This window comes from Hyaena hyaena, unplaced genomic scaffold, assembly GCF_003009895.1.
Source record: "Hyaena hyaena isolate Hyena2069 unplaced genomic scaffold, ASM300989v1 scaffold_1299, whole genome shotgun sequence".
Classification (NCBI taxonomy): Eukaryota; Metazoa; Chordata; class Mammalia; order Carnivora; family Hyaenidae; genus Hyaena; species Hyaena hyaena.
This window is the reverse complement of record NW_024081932.1, coordinates 388,557-409,838: the sequence shown is the minus strand read 5'-3', so window position 1 is coordinate 409,838 and position 21,282 is coordinate 388,557. Positions and strand designations below refer to the sequence as shown.

General features: G+C 40.9%; 1 protein-coding gene and 1 pseudogene across 2 annotated transcripts; both read right to left on the bottom strand.

The window, feature by feature from the left end:
* Window positions 1–7,293: 7,293 nt before the first annotated feature.
* LOC120224997 (melanoma-associated antigen B18-like) lies at window positions 7,294–9,740 on the bottom strand. 2 transcript variants are annotated; one of them, XM_039223228.1, is made up of 3 exons: window positions 9,669–9,740; window positions 7,592–8,717; window positions 7,294–7,466 (listed from the first exon to the last, which is right to left on the bottom strand). In XM_039223228.1, exon 2 carries the CDS (start codon window positions 8,666–8,668, stop codon window positions 7,613–7,615), a length of 1,056 nt encoding a protein of 351 aa, XP_039079159.1. In that variant the 5' UTR covers window positions 8,669–8,717; window positions 9,669–9,740; the 3' UTR covers window positions 7,294–7,466; window positions 7,592–7,612. The 2 variants fall into 2 exon arrangements, with proteins under 2 accessions (XP_039079159.1, XP_039079158.1); XM_039223227.1 differs by lacking the exon at window positions 9,669–9,740 and adding an exon at window positions 9,140–9,205.
* Window positions 9,741–11,857: 2,117 nt separating this feature from the next.
* Window positions 11,858–12,215, bottom strand: LOC120224998 (annotated as a pseudogene).
* Between the last annotated feature and the right edge of the window lie 9,067 nt (window positions 12,216–21,282).

The following is a 21,282-nucleotide window of genomic DNA, read 5'->3' as shown; positions in this document are numbered from 1 at the left end:
AAGGAAAACAGAGAGACAAACACACAGGGAACAAAGGCAGAAAAACACACAGACAAATCCAACAAGGAAGCAAACCAAAAGGGAAAATGAAAAAGAAAAAAAAAAGAAAGAAAAGAAACGAAAACCCCAAAAGACAAAGGACAGTCTAAATGCATAAAACCAGAATTCCCAGCCACAAATAAAGAGCAGGATGTATGCAGTGCTGATGGAAGAGCATATGCAAAGAGAGAAATGTCAGGGCAGGGAGGAAGCGAAATTGGACAATGACCAGGCAGAGAGACTAAAAGGCTTAATTCAGAGAGAAAGAGGAGAATATGGTAGGAGGCGAGGAGAAAGAAACGAAGATAATGTTAGAGAAACTATACAGTCTGATTACTCCAGGGAGAGGGGGAGAGAGAGAGAGGGAAAGGTAGCAGTGGAGGTGTAGAATATACATCTAGGGAATGGATTAAATGTGACTGTTTAAGCAAACCAATGACCAGAGTGCCCTGTCCAACGAAGGGGAGGGATACATATGAGACCATGGAAAATATATCTGAATAGAAGGAATTGATCTAGAATCAATCACGGCAGTGCATCCATGTTGGTCTTGCCCCAGGCTGTGGTTAAAAAAAAAAAAAAAGAAAAGAAAAAAAAGCAGCTCTAGAGTGGGGATGGGCATATTTTGGTGTAGGCAGGTCTTAGCCTCCACTGCGGTCCCATGGGCCGCTCCCTGAGGTCCTGCCTCGGTGGTTGTAGGGAGAAAAATGGCAGTGCCCTAGTCCCTTCTCGAACCAAGTGTTACAAATCACTCTTTTGGGTCCCATCTCCTTGTGCTGCAGGCGTAGCCAAGGTGGGTCATGTTCTATGTTCCAAGCCCTGCCTCATTTCCAGACCTTAGTCTGTGTGCTTCATTGATACCGCCTGAAATATAATCCCACAGGCGAGGCCGCTTCCCAGCTAGGAATCGAACCGGGAGAGCAGTGGAGCAGTTTCTCCTGGCGCAGCCTGGGACTGGGCACCCAGCTCAGTCAGTACCACAGCTAGAAAGAGGATCACTCTCCAACCCGAGCCAAGGTTTTTCTCTTCTCCAGGGACAGTTCAATGAGCAGTTTCAGTCACTCTGTCTCTTCCCCTTGACTCTCTGTGGCTCCCTATGAAGAGGATTCTCTCCCCTCCCTCCATGTCTCTAGGTCCCAGCCCCATTTTCATCTTCCCCAGGTCACACTCACTCACCTATGATGTTGTCTTCTTAGTGGACTCTGTCTCTTTTCCTCCCAGAGTCCTGCGGTTCAGTGTCCTATGGTTTCAGGCCTTCTCTTGTTTGAGAGATGGGGGTGAACAAAATGTACAGAGCTCCCTAATTCTCCGCCATCTTGCCTCCTAAATTTTTAGAAAATGTTTATTGATTTTTGAGAGAGAGAGACACAGTATGAGCAGGGGAGGGAGAGAGAGAGAGTGAGACACAGAATCCAAAGCAGGCTCCAGGCTCTCAGCTGTCAGCACAGAGACGGATGCTGGGCTCGAATCCATGAACTGTGAGATCATGACCTGAGCTGAAGTTGGCCGCTTAGCCGACTGAGCCACCCAGGTGCCCCATTATTATCCTGCTTTAAAGGGGAAATCCTGGGGCACCTGGGTGGCTCAGTTGGTTAAGCATCCAACTCTTGATTTCAGCTCAGATCAGGATCTCATGGTTTGGTTTGTAAGATGGAGCCCCGAGTCAGGCTCTATACCGACAGCACAGAGCCTGCTTGGGAGTCCCTCTCCCCCTCTCTTTCTGACTCTCTCCTGTTCACTCATGTGCTTTCTCTAGCACACTCTCTCACGTGCACACTCAAAATAAACATTTTAAAAAGCAAATAAATAAATAAATAGGAAATCCTGCCATTTGCAACAACATAGGTAAGCCTGAAGGACATTATGCTAAGTGAAATAAGCCAGCCACAGAAGGACAAATCCTGCATGGTTCCACTTATACGAGGTACCTGAAATCATCATACTTGTAGAATCATAAAATACAACTGTGGTTACCAGGGACCAAGAGAAAAGGTAGTAAATAGGGAGTTGTTCTATGGATAGAAAGTTTCAGATATTCAGGCTGAATTAGTTATAAAGATGTGGTGTACAACAAACATTGTAGCTACAGTTAATAGTACTGGATCATGCACTTAACATTTTGAGAGATTTCCTGTGAAGTGCTTTTAGGAAAAAAAGAAAAGGGACACAAGGAACGTTTTGGAGGTGATAGATATGTCTACTGCATTGATCATGATGATGATCTCACAGATGTATACATATGTCCAAACTGATCAAACTGTACATATTAAGTATGAGCTGTTTTTTGTATAATATATCCCAGTAAACCTATTTTATTAGTTTTTTAATGTGTGTGTATTTTTGAAAGAGAGACAGAGACAGACAGAGTGCAAGCTGGGGAGAGGCAGATAGAGAGAAAGACACAGAAATTGAAGCAGACTCCAGACTCTGAGCTGTCAGCACAGAGCCTGATGTGGGGCTCAAACCCACGAACCATGAGATCATGACATGAGCCGAAGTTGGACACTTAATTGACTGAGCCACCCAGGTACCCCCCAATAAACCTATTTTAAAAGAAAACTAGAGGGTATTATGCTATGTGAAATTAGAGAAAGACAAATATCATATGACTTCACTCATATGAGGACTTTAAAATACAAAACAGATGAACATAAGGGAAGGGAAACAAAAATAATATAAAAACAGGGAGGGGGACAAAAACATAAAAGACTCTTAAATATAGAGAACAAACAGAGGGTTACTGGAGGGGTCATGGGAGGGGGGATGGGCCAAATGGGTAAGGGGCATTAAGGAATCTACTCCTGAAATCATTGTTGCACTATATGCCAACTCACTTGGATGTAAATTAAAAAAATAAATAAAAACAAGAAAGATGTAAATTAAAAAAATAAAAACAAGAAAGAAAAAATAATTCTAGAGAGTAGTTAAAAGACAGTGATAGATCTGTATCTGCTCTCACAGAAATATCTTGCATTCATTTTATTAAGTCAAAGTCAAGAGGCAGAACAATATGTACACTGTTCATTGCAAATCTTAAAAATTCCATGTATTTTTATAGCACATCTTCACATGAAAAAGTCTCAGATCAACTGTAACATGACCCTCATCAGACTGTTAACTGTGATTGTCTCTGAAAAAGGGGCTGAATTCTGAGGAAGGAGGATATTGTAATTATCTGTATTGTCAAAATTTTTCACAAGAACATATGTACTATTATCTTTGTTATATAATGCCTTAAAGTTATCTTTATTATTAAAATATTTAAATACACCTAACCACGAAGATAGTAGCCATGCATTAATCACAGATGTGATTAATCAGATAAACTGACAGGTGATAGAACAGTAAGCCTGCCAAGGCTTAAAGCAACAAAGTTCTGGGGGTGCCTGGGTGGCTCAGTCGGAACTGACTTCGGCTTGGGTCATGATCTCACAGGTCAGTTCGTGAGTTCCAGCCCTGCATTGGTCTCTCTGCTGTCAGCAGAGAGCCGGCTCTGGATCCTCTTGATCCCCCCTTCGCTGACCCTCCCACACTCACATGTACATTCTCTCTCAAAAATAAATAAACATTAAAAAATTAATAAAGTTAGGGGCGCCTGGGTGGCTCACTCAGTTAAGCGTCTGACTTTGGCTTAGGTCATGATCTCGTAGTTTGTAAGTTCGAGCCCTCCATGGGGCTCTGTGCTGACAGCTTGGAGCCTGGAGCCTGATTCGGATTCTGTGCCTCCCTCTCTCTCTCTGCCTCTCCGCTGCTCATGCTCTCTCTCTCTCTCCAAAATAAATAAACATTAACAATTAATAATAAATAAATAAAATTAAAAACCACAGCAACAACAAAAGTTTGTTTCTCATGCACATAAACTCTGATGTGAGTTGGCAGGTGTCCAGGCTGCTCCTATCATTCCACTTCTCAATAAGGGTCTCAAGGTTGGCTGCTGAATAAAACAGAAAGCATGGGTGAGACAAACTGGCTCTCAAATACCTCGGCCTGAAGATGACAAACACCATTACTGTTCCTATTTCAGTGTCAACAGTAGTCACATGACTCTCCCTGAGGAGGGTGGGAATGTAGTCTCCCTGTCAGCCCAGGAAGAAGAGCAAGACATGATGTTCATGAGCACTTGCAGCCTTTCCCATAAACTGGAACTTAGTAGATGCTCAACAAAGAGACAAAGAACAATTATTAGAATTTGTTGTGAAAACAACGCTCTTCTTGGAGTTTCTAAGGAGGCCAGTTTGCCTTGCAATTCTGCAAATTTTTCCAATCCTGCTATGTGGCACGTTCTTTCAAATACTGGACCACATTTAATTTTCAAAAGGATCCTGTAAAATCTCAGTAAGGAGGGCTCACCTTTTTCACTCACTGGCACTTCTGTGCACTCACCGCTTAAATGAATTCTAGAATCTCTGTAGGATGAGAATGCTCTCTTTCTACTGAAGCATGGTCAAAACTTTAACTTGTGAGTCTAGGCAACCCTCAGCGAGACTAAATGTGCAGGACAGTTTTACGGGTGCCATTAGGCACAAAGACAGCGAAGCATTTTCCTCTGGGGCAAGTACTGAGGTAAGAGGCAGCAGAAAGAGGGCCAATTATTTCAGTCTTTCCTGTCCAAAGTTAGTGTGTCTGTCAAGAAACATTTTTTCCCCTTTTAGAAGAACTCTAGGTTCTGAGAAACTCAGCGTCAGTAGATGTTTGCTGCAGGGTGATTGGCATGGTTAAAACATTACACGAGAGGCTTTGATTACGGACCAGCTGGGTAAGCTTAGTCACTGATGTATGTGTATGTGTTCAGTGGCCACTCCTGCAAAACCCTACTGACAATATCTGTGTCATTTACACCACCCCCACCCCCGTCATCTAACTTTAGTTAAATCCTAAGAACCAGTACATTCTGTAAGAAATAGGACTCTATTCACCAGCTCATTTGGAACACACCGGAACACATTTGGAACATACTGCTGTAGGGCTGGGTGGCAGTGGTATAGCCATCAGGTGTGCAGACTCCTCGCTCTATGCTTCCACTGAGGGATGGGACCTCCAGGGTACAGCTGCAGAGAGGTGGGAGGCTCTAAGGGGGAGGGCAGGCGATTGAGGACTGTCTGCATCACAGGCAGCTGGGTGCACCGTCCCGCAGACACAGTGAAGAGCTGGTCAGCAAAGGAGGCTCCAATTCAGACAGCAGGTCACACTGGGGAGTGCTCCGGAGCCAGGGGCTGTAATGCAGGAAAGGGCTGGGACAAGACGCGTCTCAGTGAACGAAGCCTACAAACAGTACCCCAACTGTGCTACTCTCATATTCACCTTCCTTCATGAGGGCTGCTTTTAGCACTTGGGCTAAAGAGCCTTGGTTTTAGTTACCTGTGATACATCTCAGAATAGTGAGAGCAATAAAGAGAGAGAGGGAAGGTTACCTCAGGTTGGAGGAGTCGAAAAGTATGGGCTCCAGACAAATTTGACCAGGGATCTAGTGACGGCTCTGCCAGTTATCAGCCATGTGAACTTGAGAAAATTACAAGTTCTTCATCTGCAAACTATGTCTGATAAGCCCTATCTTGTAGGGCTGTTGGAATAAATATAACGGTTAGGAAGCACTTGGCAGAGCAATTGGAGAATAGCAGGTCTTCAGTGAATGGTGTTTATCACGGCACTTGATTTTTTTTAACTGCAGACAATAGCACCCTCCCCCTGGGGAGATTTATTTATTTAAATGTTTATTTATTTTTGAGACAGAGAGAGAAAGAGGAAGCAGGGGAGGGGCAGAGAGCGAGGGAGACAGAGGATCCCAAGCTGGCTCTGCACTGTCACACAGCCCAATGTGGGGCTCGAACTCACAGAACTGTGAGATCATGACCTGAGCTGAGGTTAGACGCTTAACCAACTGAGCCACCCAGGTGTCCCTATTTTATTTATTTTTATTTTTATGACAGTTTTAGATTCGTGAGTTATCAAAGAATATGCAGTTTTCTGGGGCAAAGAACACCAAATTCACCCATAATGCTGCTTAGCAAGTACAACTAAAGAAAATTTTCCCTGGTTCAGGATGAGTTACTTAACTCCACCATCACCAAAAACCTCATCCTCCCTTAGAATGTGCAAAATCATACTCCTGATAATCTAATAAAAATGCAATTTAAATGCAGTGGGACCTGCTTACCCACCAGTTCAGAGCAAAGACAGCCAACAGAGTAAGCTCTCAGCATGCCACCTCAAAGTACTATCACCCTGATTAGATATTCCTGGGAGATGCTGTGCCGGAAACAATTAGGTTGTGCTGCCTGTGCAACTGCCCATGGACACGAACACAGGCTACCTTCCATTTCTGCCTGCTGAGGAGGTTTTCCTCTGCTATGCTGATGATACCAAAGTGACTCAACAGCAGGTTTGCATTCCTGGATTTGTCCTTCAACACCGAGAAACCATTGGTCTGTCTGGCCCCCACTCACCAGTCCCACAGTCTCCTGTGTGGCCCACCATGCAGCTTAAATTAAGAGCCTAGTTCCTAATCAAGGAACTCGTAGTTTCCTGAATCCCCAAACTGCCTTTCCTCAGGGAATGTGTGTCTTGCCGCTCTTAGATAGACATCCCCCCGCCTCCCACTCCTCCCAGCCCCCTCCCTTCCTCTTTACCTCTTTACTTCTTCTTAGTGGTCCTTTAGGTCTTAGAGGGTCTTTCACCATCTTCCACATATGATTACTGTTCAAGGACTGTAAAATTCTAAGACAGGAGTGTTACATTTATATCCCAGGTTCCCCATTTCTAACATTGTGACTTTCAAAGAGCAGACGCTCAATTAGAATTTAGAAAATAAATGAGCCAGCAAGCATGAGTTCTAGTGTTCAACTTTTTATTTCTCCTACATTCTTTAATAAGCCAAGTAAATCCACGCATGCATCTTGTATTCTTACAGAACAGCAGGCTAAAATGTATATGGAAAACCAAGAACGAAATAGCTTTCACTTCTATCCCCCTCATTTTTTGATCCTAGTAATTTTACTGCTAAAGTTTTTTTGCATTTCCAAGGAAATGCCTGTGACAATACCATGTTTTACTGGGTTTTTTTGGTAAGCATGAAAGGTTTCCCAATGTGTTTTCCTAAACAATGTAACTCCTGCTCTTAAGCCTATTAAACAGCAACAAATATGCAACCAAAATCATTAATTTAGATTTGAAAATTATGTAACCTCTCTATTAAAGAAATAACATTTGAAATATAACAAAAAGAAAGAGTGAAAGAAAGAAAGAGAAAAAAAAGAAAGAAAAGAGATTTCTAAAAAGAGAACTCTTAAGTTTACCATATAGAACAAGAACACCAAGATGATATTCACTGTGTTCCTTCCAGACCCACCCTGGCCATTGCCATCCATTACTTAGAATGCTGACTGCGTTTTTCTTCCACAAAAAAAACAAACTGCTTCAAACTTCAGCATCTGAAATACAACCAGAAAAAAAAAAAAGCAGCAAAATTCCACGTTATCCACATACAGCAGGAACACAGATGATACACACTTCTCTGGCCCCACCCTGCCCCTCCACTGTTAGAGTGGTGACATACCTTTTGGACCAGCCTGAGACTTCACTTAGTGTGGGATGAGCTGGTGGCCATGGCCCTGGCACGTGCACTGGCCATGGCAGTGATACGAGCCCTGGCTGCAGCTCGGGCTTGGGCTCGCTCTTCTTCATCTTGCAAAGCCTCTTCATACCAGGCTGGGAAGGCACTAGGGACGGTATCGTGGATCTTGGCCAAAAACTCCAGGACTTTCATCTTGCTGGTCTCGGCATGGGCTCTCGGGCCCCACATGAACTCATAGCTCGGAGGGTCGCTGCCGGGCACCTGCCGGTACTCCAGGTACCTGAGCTGCACCAAATCTTCAGTGATGATCTTCTTGGGCTCCCCATAGATGAAATGCTTCTTATCAGAATATACACCCATCATATTCAGGACTTCCCAGACCTCCTCCTCCCGGGCACAGTTGCCTTTCATGAAGATCACACCCAGCACGATCATCAGGATGCCAGTCTTGGGCATGTTCTCTCCTTCAAGTGTCGTTCCATCGACGCTGAGGTCTAGTTTGCTGAGGAGGGCATAGCAGTGCCGGATGGGATCCACTTCCTTCACATCAATACCAAAGGCCAGCTCCATGTGCTCAGAGGCTCTCTTGAGGATCTCATTGAAATGACACCTGTACTTTCTGATGACACACTTCAGTATGTCTGCCTTGGTAACTGGCTCTTTCTTCTGATACTTCTGCAGCAGGAACTGCACCAACAAAACCACCTTCTTGTTTAATGGATCTCTGCATAAGAACTCATTGCCCTTAGAGGATCGTCGGCTTTCCTCATCTTGGCTTTTGTCACTGTCATCTGAATCGGGGCATGAAACAGCTGCACCAGCACTGGCGGGAGACGGGGTCCTGTGGGCTGCCCGAGGACTTCTGGGTGTCGCAGTGGCAGGCATATTCTGAGCTCCATCCCCAGAAAGAGGCCAGGCAGGGGAGGGGCGCTCCTCTGCTGCTGCTGCTGCTGCTGCTGCTGCTGCAGTAGCCTCCGTGCTCTCCAGGCCCGGGGTCTCACCACGGGCCTGGCGGCGTCTCTCACGGGCACGGAGCTTACTCTTCTGACCTCTAGGCATGGTGATGGCAGGCAGTTGTGCGAGCAGTTAGGCTGATCAAGAGGTCACCCTAGAATATGGAGGAAAAGATGGGGTGCATTAGTAGGGATATTCTACCTGCGCTCTGAGAAAACCTGCCTCCGCTTACTGTTTTGTGGTTACTATGTTAGGAACACACAAAACACAGGCGAGCAGAACTCTGTGGGTCTCCACTCTTCTGTGGGGGCTTGTAGCCTCCATTCTAATTCAGAATGCTAAACGTGACTCCTAATTAGTCCTTTGAAATCTCCCTCTGCCGACTTGGAACTGCCCCTTCAGGTATAGTCCTCCCATCCCAAATGCTCCTAATGCGAAAGTAAGGGGATGTTAGTTCTATGAGCTCGTGCCACGAGTTGGTGGCAGTGGGGGTGGGGTATAGAGGAGAACGGGTGCTCTTTGGGGCACCTAGGTTCTGAAAGGAGTGCATCCCTTCAGTTCTAACAAGTTACTCACCTTGACACCTGCCGGATCGTGGGCCTCCTCCCTCTGCTGCTGGTGAGACCACACCTCTCAGACGAGGCCTCAAATTCCATATGAGCAGTGTGTACCGGAAATCCGGGCGAGCACATCCGGCCACACCCACATGGGCTCCCTAGCATAAAAGCTCCGGTAGGTTTCTGTGGGGTGGGCCTCCCCCCAGTTCTGGTGGCGGGGGAATTATAGTGAACTCAGACATGGGTCTTTCCTGACTCCTGACAGGGAGGGCCTGGGACTTCTTCCTCTGGTGAGTTTACTAAGGGCATCTTAGACCAAGCCTTTCATTTCCATCAGAACCCCCAGTAGCAAGTAAGGCGGGAGCAGAGGATAGCACTTATGACTGGGATCTTCCAAGAATGACAGCGGAAGGAGGGGTGAGTAGGAGGGAGGTGGAGGGTGGGTTGAAGGGGGATGTGGAGTGTGGAGGGGGGTGTATGAGGGGAACCTCTTTGTTGCCCCCTCTTTTCTGGTAGGTTCTACCTGCAGTCCTCGTTCAGTGTCATACCTTGGCTCCTTGTTGATGCCAGGATACCTCTCTTCTGCTAACTGGAGGCCAGATCCACCAGGTAAAGCAGAAATCTGTAAATAAGAAGAATTGACATCTGTAGGATAAATAGATATCACCATAAATAAGCATGGTATATTGCTCCATTGCTCTTTTACCTAAGTCTGTTAATTTTTTTTTAATATTTGCTTCCATAAAGATCATGTATATATTTCCTAGTTCTTTTTTTTTTAGGTATAGTTTGGCTACTGCTACTGTTTTGAAGGGTATATTTTCCATTAACAGAATCTGCTATTTATTTTGTATGGCTAGACTTATGATTTTTTTATTTATTTATTTAAGAGTGAAAGGGGGAGGGGCAGGGCAAGGGAGAGCAAGAGAATCCCAAGTAGGCTCCACTCTTTAAGTGAAGAGCCAGATGGGGGGCTTGAAACTACCACCCTTGGGATCAAGAGCTGGATGCTTAACTGACTGAGCCACCCAGGTGCCCCGACTTCTGATTTTGCTATAGTGATCTACGTCAGCTTCCTGAAGTTCCTTATACATTTAAATACTGGACAGCCAATTTCTTTGGAGGTTTTAATTAGGGGATCTTATTATCTCTTTTCACAATCCATCACTCTTATTTTGGTATTGCTACATATGGCTATATACTGGTTATGCAATACAGTCTGGGTTTGAATAGTAGAAATGGTATCACACTTCCCTGTCCTATTCTGACCATACTGGGAACGTCTTAACATTTCATCCTTACATATGTGTGCTCCTGACCTCACAATATGGAAATTCCATTCTAGTATGTTTGCTAAAAGTTACTAGCATGAACTAGGGTTGAATTTTTAACAAAGGTTTTTTTCCTTTACTTTCAGAACATGATAAAATGCTTTCTCTTTTCTGTTAACATAGTGAATTCCAATTCACAGGTTTTTTTTTTTTTTTTTTCAGTGTGATACGATCTTTGCATTCCTTGGACACAGCCTATTTCATTTAATTTGCTGCTGCACTGGATGTGCCATGAATTTATTTAGAATATGTATATGAGTGAGCTTGACTCAAGTTTCTTTCCCCCCCTCACCCCACCCCAGGGGCATACTCATCTAGTCTTTGTATCAAGGACAGCTAGCCTGGTAAAGTGGTTGAGTAATTTCCCATCTTCCTGTATGGCTTGTAAGAACTTAGGTAATGTGGTGATTAGCTTTTCCTTCATCATTTGGTGTAATGACCTTTCAACCTGGCTGGTCAGGGTACATTCTGGGAGCAAAATTTTCCCTGAAAATGTATCAGGACTACAAGTTTCAGGTTGTACTGTTCAACGAAAACTTTATATTTCTGTATGGACCTATGTAGTGATTTATATTTTGCTAAAAATGGTTTCATTTTACTTGGGTTTTTAAATTTGAAGACATGATATTTGTAATAGAAATTGTCAATCACATACAACATTACAAGGGATAAAAATAACTCAATATACCTGACCGTCAGCATAAATAATGTTCAGTAGTTATAATGAGAAGCTTGTTCAGATTAAGGTTTATTGATTTGTCTCTGTTGGTAAAATCACTCCTAAAGTGACACTGTGTTATTCCATTAGGAGGCACATAACATCTGTTGTTTGCTTTGTGGTGTTGGCAGTCACCAACGATGGTCAGTGTCATCCATTAATCCATTAGGGGCTGCTGAATTATAATTCTTGAATTCTGTCATTTCTTCCAAGATTATTAGCTGAAATATATCTAAAGGTAGAACCTTCTGTTATCTTCCAGTTTGTTTTCTTGAGGCAAGCTTTACAGTTGGCCCATTTTCCTGCCTAGAAAGACAGATGTATGGATAGATAAAGAAAGCTAGATCTCTTTGTCTAATTCCAGTAAACTCTTTAGCTCAGAATTGTAATTTTTTGTCATTTTAAATAATAAAAAAAGCTTGCTTGAGAACTCAATCAGTAATAACTGGTTGAATAATTCATCCATTATTAATAATTATTAATGAGCAGCATGTTGTCACATGACTATTACTTGTGCCTACAGATAGTTCTAATTTTAGGAAATAGAAAACTTTACTATAATTTATTCAAAGCTAGTCATCTTTGCAGTTTACTTTGTGTTCTTTCTACGTAGCTAACCTGTCAGTATGCCAGCTTACTTTTTTTTTCTTTCTTTTTTAACAACTAATAATTTATTAAAAAGGTTGATTTAAGCATCTGCAGTGGTGACTTCAACCTCAACTCATGGCTCAGTGCTGATGGAAGTAATCTTTTTAACTATCTCAAAAGGACTGTGCAAATCAGGGAGTCCACTTGTGGATCCTCATCTGAAAATGATTCCAAGTCTTGGAACCGTCACCACAAGGAGCTTTTCTCGTAGATTCTCAGTCTTTGAAGGCATCCAAACTGGTCTTTTCACTTTGAGATTCTTTTCCTTTGCGCCTCTGATCAAGTCGGCACATACTCTTCTCCCAAGATTTTACCTTGCAGCTGCTTAAACTAATTCTAATTCAGTGAATTGCCACCTCTGGTTCCAAACGTGTCTTCCCAGTGTTTTTAAAAGCCATAGCCTTGGAGCAGCTTTCTGACTGACTTGTTTCTCCGCAAGAGTGAACAGCAGTGAGTCAGGGGAAGAAGCCGGGCCTCCAAAACTCCACTGTAGCTATGAATGCATCTTCCAAAAAAGAGTTTTTATTTTTTTCTTTATAAATTCTAATGTGCATATGGCAACTGGTATGAATGTCAGGACTATCTTAGCTTGTATGCATGTACATAAAAAATAAATTTTCTTCCTCTGGGTTCACAAATGTATTCAATAGAGGGCTAGACTAACAGACTCAGAACTCTATTCCTTAATGTGGCTAATGCAAAAATATCTGATTTGTCTGGATAAATATGCTAATACATACTCTCAATTCATTAAAATCGATTTTCCAACTTTTCATTTTACTTGCCAGTAAATTAAATACTTATATTTTGAATGAGTATTTATGTCTTCAGTAGGTCACTTTTAGACAGGTTTCTAGGTTAATAAGCCTGGCAATAGAAAATGTTGTGGAGCAAAGACCATGAAACTACAGATCAGAAGTCCTAAGTTATAAAATCAGGATTGTCACCATTTAACTATTAGAGCTATCTATGACTCCACCCATCCTGTTCCTTCCTGAATGATGTAATAACACCTTCTCAGGCAGAAGTCATCTAGAATGATTTGGCACCTGACAACAGCTTTAGCCTTTCAGTGGCTGAACACCTTGTCCACCTTTACCTTCTGCTCCAGTCCCACTTAGACTAACTGTCCACTATCAAACCTGCTGCTTCCAATACCATTTCAACCATTTCAACGGCTATACTGCGAATGAAGGACTGGATTTCTGAAGGTTTCCTCATCCCTGTGCCTCATTCTCTTAGGCATCAGCTCTAGCCAAGATAATGATATTTAGGAGAAACTGGACATATCAGTTGGTGATCAAGGCTAATTCAGAGGAAGGGAGGCATTGTCTTTGATGAGTCCACTACCTATGACACCACGCTCAGATGAACATAGCCAGGAACCCATGTGCCAGATCCAGAGAATGATTTTTTGAACACATAACTTTGCCACTTGCCAGGTAACCAAAATACTGAGTAGAAAGTTTCTGAATCAAGTTCAGAAATAAAAGAGTATGTTGATACTTGCTAGTAACCTAAAGATAAGGAAGTGTCTAGGGGACATGTTACTGAATCAGGACCAGGATTAAGGTGAAGTAAGAAGGGAATAAAACATCAAATCTTTGAAAAGATGGGGTCTGACTCTGCACTTGTCAGAGCGGCTGTTGGGAAGGGGCCAGTCTTAGCTACTGGAAGCTGACTGCATTCCTTGCCATGAGACCCTGTCCATTTTCAAAGCCATCAGCAGAGAATCTCCCTTATGTAGAATCCCCAGCACTTGAATCTCTTTCCCCAGAAAAAAGAAATCTTGCTCCTTTTGAGGGCTCACCTAATTATGTCTGGTCCTCCAAGGATAATCTGTGCCATATAACATAACTTACTCATGAGAGTGATATCTGATCATATTCAAAGGAAATTTTACACGAGTGTGAAGTGTTGGGGTAATCTTAAAATTCTGCCTATCACACCCAGAAAAATGAATGATTACAGAATTTCTGACCATAACAGTAGCTGGAACTCCCAAGTTGCATATACTGTACTGAATTTAGAATAAAAGGGTTTTAAAGCCTCTAATGCAGTGGTTTGTTTTGTTTTGATTTGTTTTTTACCTTCTTTGAAACAATTGTGTCTGATGGCTGTTAGCATCCATGAGGCAACTGCTTAAATGGGATATGTGGCACAATAGCCAAAATTGAGGCTTCTAACTCCCAAACTGAAAGAGTGCATTCAGACACTGAACTGAAGCTGTCTGTTGTTTCATCATTAATGTCTTCATGTTTTATAAACTCAGTAGCTACTCTCTTTCTGCTTGTCATTTATTTAACAAGTACATATAAGGCTAAGCACCATGCCAAGAGTATGCAGTAATGAATGAGCCCTCCTGTAAGTCTTCAGTGTACTAGGTACAAATCCATAAGGTTTAAAACTCATTCATTGTTCTCTTCATCACAGTGACTTTAAATGTAAAAAGCAATAAATTACTCTTCCATCCTACTCCTTGCAAACATATAGCAATGGTCATGTAACAAAATGAGGAGTGATGCACGGACCACTAACTGGAACATGGACACCTGGGCTTTGATGACAGCTCACCTTCATCATGTCTCTCAACTTGACCATACCCTTGCCTCTTAAGCCTTCAGCTTCTATTCGGAGAGGTGGATGGAATAGACTATTTTAAGTATTTACTGTCAGTCTCTGGTGCTTACTACAAAGGAAAATAATTTTATTTATTTATGGATTTATGCATTTTTTAATTTATATGTTTATGTATTCATTCATGAGGGAGTATGTGGGGGGGGAGGGGCAGAGAGAGGGAAAGAGAGAATCTTAATCAGGCTCTGTACCCAGTGCAAAATCTGACTAGAAGCTCAATTTCATGACCATGATACGACCTGAGCCCAAATCAAGAGTTGGACACTTAACTCAATGAGCCACCCAGTTGCTCCAGGGAAAAGAAATTTAGATTTTACAGAAAATACATACATACTGTAAAAGGAATTTCAAAGTAAAATGCCATTAATTCACTTGGAAAGGAGTAATTTACCAAAGAAATAACATCATCATCATCATCATCATCATCATCATCATCGACGTTCTGACCAGGTAGTTGGTAAAATTTTCCTTAGCTAATAATGGGAAAATTATAGGGATTTAAGGAGGAAAAAAGAAGATGCCTATCAAAGATGCAAGTTTAACTCATTTAAACACTAGGGGCCTGTATATTTTATCTTTAAAAGAAAGATTACTGGAAATCTCTTTTTGAAATGAAGGAAAACAAAGATGCCTGCAAGCAAAGAGAAAAGTTTGGTTAACTGAGACATTAGCAGTTATTTTGGTTATTTATCAAACGAGTGTAGTTTTAGCTGCAAAGAAAATACTGCTTGAAAGTTGTGAATGGATACCGGGGTATTTGGAGCATTTAAAATCTGATGGGCTAAGAGGCTGGAGTTTGTTGTTTATTTGTTTTCTTTGTATTTTCTCTTAGTTCTTTTCTCTTAGTTCTATTCCACTCTTAGTGGCATATCAGAACTAAGGCTTTCAGTAGGGCATGTGCATATACTCAGGGTAAAAAGAGATGGAAAAAGAAATGACCAACTACCACAGGACAAGTGAAATGTGTCCTAAGAAAGAAGTGGTTGTTACTGGAAAAATGTAAATAGCTTAGTTTCCCAGACTGCTTTTCACCTCTAAGGTGTGACTGAGTTATGGGATGGAGTACACAGGTGTCCCCGCCCCATTCTCTAAAGCATCTGTCTGCTATTGAGTCACAGAGATATGAGCAGGAAGAGTAGGGAGGCAAGACAAATATTTTTAAGTGAAAATAATCAGAACTACTTATTTAACTGAGGAACCCCGACATGCAAGGAAGTGTGCTCTGTGCATCATCGTACATAACTGTGGTATCGGTTTTAGCAATTAGATTATACAGGCGAAGGGAGGGAGGCTCGTGAGATTAAAACCCTTTCATTTGTGTATTTAGTTCCTATTTACTATAGCAAGGAACTTGACCAAGGCCATAAAAAGAGCAAAGGTTTAGAATAAACGAGAGACAGAGAAGGTGGTCAGGAGTTCTTTTTCTGGTCAGAAGAGGTAGACTCCCTGACAGTGGATAAGCAACCTTCTTCCGTTTTGTGCACTGTAATCAACCTTGTCCAGTACTTTCTCTTTTTACCTTTTCTTTTGTCTTCTCTTTGTAACATTATTCAAAATTTTGGTAATCAAAATGATGGTTAAAAAAATTGGTCTCAACTATAAAGTAGGATTAAAGTAATTAGAAGAAAAAATTAATGTGACATTTATGGTAAGGGCCTTGTTCATGATAGGATGACCCTGAGCATTCAGTTGAAAAGACCCTTAGGAATTACGCTGTTAGCTTAGCTCTCTTATTGAGGAGAAACTATGTTGTTTTTTATCAGATGGACAATAGTTCCCTTTTTTACTCAAGTCAGAAGTGGAATCTCACCGTCAGATTTATGCATTCTTACAGCAAATGGAGACAATCTGATTCTATGCACTTTGGGTTTTTTTTTTTAATGTTTATTTCTGAGAGAGAGAGAGAGAGAGAGAGAGAGACAGAGAGAGTGTGTGGTGTGTGTGTGTGTGTGTGTGTGAGCAGTGGAAGGTCAGAGAGAGAGGGAGACACAGAATCTGAAACAGGCTCCAGGCTCTGAGCCAGCTGTCAGCACAGAGCCCGACGTGGGACTCGAACCCACGAACCGTGAGATATGACCTGAGCCGAAGTCAGACACTTAACCCCCTAAGCCACCCAGGCGCCCCGATTCTATGCACTTTGAATACCAACCAGACTTCATATATTGCATCCCCACTTTAATATTTTCTGAATATAAAATATCACAATCCTTAATTCAATAGTTATTGTAAAGAATTAGGCCATGCACTGTGCTGGTAGCTGCAGATAAAATGATGAACAAAATACGAGCAGACTTTGCCTTCATGAAGCTTGTCATTTAGTGGGAGAGATAGGTATAAATCCAGTAGACACATGCACGTGCATGCGTGCACACACACACATATCACATCACAAACTGTTCAATGTTATGAAGGTAAAGGACAGGGAGATAAAAATAGTAAGATATTATTTGATTCAATAAGTTTGGGAAGGCTGTCCTGAAGAATTAGTATTTTGTCTAGGAAAAGGATAAATGTGAGAATAACAAAGGTGGAGTAAGGTTTGAAGACTGTTCCATAAGGGACCTGCCTGTGTAAGAGTCTGACTGAGGAAGCAGCTTGCTGCACTCCACAGACGGGAAGAAGACCACTTTGGCTAGAGTGTGGAAATTAAAGGGAAGAGTAGTAAGGAGTCTAGTTTTTTTCAGGTGCAAATAAAACCACTGAAGGTATTAAAGCAGGGGCATGACCTGACCAGATGTGCGTTTTCTAAAGATCTATGTGGCCTCAATGTAGAAAACAGGTTAACAGAAATGAGACAAAAACAAAACAAAACAAAGAAACAAAAACATGTAGGAAGGGGTGCCTGGGTGGCTCAGTCAGTTAAGCCTCTGACTCTTCACTTCGGCTTGGGTCACAATCTCATGGTTCATGAGTTCAAGCCCCATTGTCAGGCCCCTGCTGACAGTGTGGAGCTTGCTTGGTATTCTCTCTGTCCCTCTCTCTCTGCCTTACTTTCTCTTTCTCCATCTCTCAAAATAAATAAACTTTTAAAAAATGTAGGAGAAAGAATCCTGGATACTTGTACAGTATTGCAAAACTGTGACACTGGAGATGGAGAACCGTGCACGGATGAGAAAGCCACATTGGAAGAGAATTTGCAGGACTTACATGCTAGTTTGCAGATGGATGATGTAGGAGAAAACAGTGTCAAAAAAGCCTGCTCACATCCCTGGCATGTGCATGGGCACACACACTTGCACCATCTGCGGAGACTGGGGATTCTGTAAGTGTAAAATTTACCAAAATTGGGAATAAGAATGCATGTAATTTCAAAGAATGTATGTTTGAAGCACCTTTGATAAATATTCAAGGCAAGATATCAAGTAAGCAGAAATATGTGAAGCTGAATGTTAGAGGAGAGGTCTGGCCTTAAGATACACATCTGAAGTCATGGGCAGGTATTTGAAAATGGAAGCAATGAACATGAATGAGAGTGGTAAGAAAAAGAGTACAGAGTGAGAGAAGAACTATGAAGGCAAGGCAGCATTTAAAGAATGAGTAGAGAAGCTTACACATTATAGAAGACTTAGAATATCTAGAAAATAGTTTAAGCACCCATAATTCTATTGAATATACATAAAAATTGTTACTATTTTGGTACCGGAGCTTCCACTTACTATGAATACCTGGTAAACATTTTCACTCTTAATTAGCAGGGATAGTAAGTTCTCATTTGGTGGTAATGAATAAATTAATTCACTCAGAATATTGTGAAGCTACAAGCATAATTAAGTAATGAATAAATAAATACATACATTCTATGAAGAGTTAAACTTATATACCCAGTACCTCTAATTAAGGTATCTAGAGACTTTGGTGAAATTAAGTTCTAGAGTGTATTTGCTTCAGAAAAAATTTACTGTCACATTTGAAAAACAGCACAAAGCAGATGTTCTGTTAATGGTAGCATTGTGTTGCTGTGTGAAGGACAACACATTTAATGCACATTATGATGGCAGAATAGAACAACTCATTACTGGCTTCTCCTACATTGAGTCATTTGTGTTCCTATTAAAATGAGTATCAACTGGTTTGTTCTAATTTGGTTTCAACTTGAACAGCTTTTAAAAATGTCAGTGTCCATAAGCATAATACATTTTTAAATATACCTAAAATTAATTCAAAAGAAAATAGCTGTATGCATTGTACTCATATGTAAATACAAAATTGATGGCAAAGCATAATGTGATTAATGTGTAATATTTGGTATTTCCATTAGGGAGGTCCTTTTCTATTTTCAGTGGTACATGGTTTATGAGGACTGTCACAATCATATTACGTATAATGTAAGAGACCAGGCTCAGCATTAGGATGAGTATGACATTTAAAAATTTATTTTGGGGGAGCCGGCATGGCTTAGTAGACTGAATATGTGACTCTTGATTTCGGCTCAGGTCATGATTCCAGGGTTGTGGGATCAAGCCCTGCATCAGGTTCTGCTCTCTCTCTCTCTCTCTCTCTCTGCCCTTCTCTTCTGCTCACACACACTCTCTCCAAAATTAAAATAAAGTAAAATAAAATAAAATAATTTATTTTGTCTGAAGAAATCAACAAGCTTTCAAGTAATTAAGTTCTTCATTGCTTATGAGAGTCATGCCTTTCCAAAATTAAAGAAACTCTCTGCAGAATTACTACATTTCTGGTTCTACCGCACACACATTTAATGTTGTGGTAACTAGGGAGGCGTGTGTACATTTGTTGTCATTTGAAGAAAATTATTCACTAAAAGGACATTGGGCTTTTAATCAAGATAAGTATTTCCTATTAAACTTTAGTTTTAATCTAGGTCTTTCAATGTGAGTTTTATCTGAGAAACTGGATAGTTTTTTAAACTGCATTTTCACAATTTGACCTTTTTAAAAGTGTAGAGGAATTTAAAGAGTAAGAGAGCTCTGAGGGATGCCTGGGTGGCTCAGTTGGTTAGGCATCTGACTTCGACTTTGGCTCAGGTCATGATCTCACAGTTCATGAGTTTAAGTCCTGCACTGGGCTCTCTGCTGTCTGCACAGAGCCCGCTTCAGATCCTGTCTTCCTCTCTCTCTCTCTATCCCCCCGACTCATGCTTTTATCCTCTCTCAAAAATAAACTGACATTAAAAACTGAAAAAAAGAAAGCTCTGAAATATTCATAGCAGTGAGGTATAGTATATATAGATAATCAAATATATACAGAGAAGTATATAATACAGAAATTATATTTAAAAATTTCAATAATGTTCTTAACCAACAATTCCTTTTCATACATCTACTAAGCCAAACCATTTACTATATGAATGAAACTTGTCTGTCTTTCCTTTTTTTTCTGGTTCTTGGACTGATGACTGGATAAAGAACCCAAAGACAAACACCAAGAAAGGTCACTTGGCAATGACCAAGCGATAGCTGAATCAGACACATTGACTTCAAACAAAAACATCCTGGAGAAATAAGAAAGAACAAAACCAAATAAAACAAAACAACATACATATCTCATGAAACACAACTGTGGTGTGAACATATCAATCATAAAAGCAATGTGTTCATGGGCAAGATCTATTTTGAGCCATTTGGACCACTGTGTAGCAATAAACTCACATATAAGTAAATCCAAAATAGTGATGCTAGAAATTTAGAAAAAAAGTTTTTTTCATATAAAACTGTTTCCTTGCTTTTGTAAAAAGGAAATGCATTTTTATTTAGTGGGAAATGCTGTACAAGAGATATATTACTGTAAAAGTGAAAGGCAATTTTTTTATAAGAAGAAAATTTATTATGGCTAAAAACTGGCTCTAAATAAATAGAAAGAAATGGCTTACACTACTCTGTGCTTTCACACACATCATTTGACCATGTCAGTGCTGTGGAGTACTGGTATATATTATTCTTTCCCCCATCTAATAGATGAGAAAGGAAACTGAGGCACAGTGAAGATAAGTGATTTCAAGCCTATAGAATATACATTTCAGAGAGCACAGAGCTAAAAATTTGAATATTTTACCATTCTTTTCTCCCAAATTGCCCTAAATTACAAAGGTAGGTTAGAATTTTCTTCTTGGTGACACTTTATGACAAAATGCTGTAAAAAGAGAAACTTATTAAAAAGACGTAGAAGGGCACCTGGCTCAGTCGGTTAAGCGTCTGACTCTTGAGGTCAGCTCAGGTCATGACCTCACAGTTCTCTCTCCATTTCTCCTTACCACTCCCCTACTTTATCTCAAAATAAATAAATATTTAAAAAGTTTTTTAACAGGTAGAGAAATGTAGTAAACAGTAATAGTGGTAAAACTTCTGAAAAGAGCCAAATCAGCAGGAAGGAGGTTAGATGCCAAGTGAAAACAACATGAGATGAAGGTGAGGAGGGGAATGTGTCAGAAAGTTCCTAGACAGATCTTATTTCCTGGCTTACTGAACTCTTAACCACTCCTTGTGCACACCTGCTTAGGAATCTAAGTGATCCGCACATGTGCCTGGTAATGCGTAATAGACATTAAGAAATATTTGGTGAATGTCAGGATGAACATATTGTTGATTACGTAACTGAAACTTATGTGTATTTTAATATAAATAATAATTCTACATAAATAATTTTTGTAGAGAATGTTATTTTCAACTAATTTCATATTGTTTGGCGTCTCTGTTTAACAATTCTAGCAATGAGTCTAATGTACCTTGCCTGGGTAGGTATAAAAATGCTTGTGTAGTTCTTTGAATATTGGGTTGAATCAGTTTGCTATTGTCACAGATGTGCTGTATAAAAAGGAAAAAGCCCAAATTCAATGCATAGAGCACAAATTTATTTCTGTCTCATGCT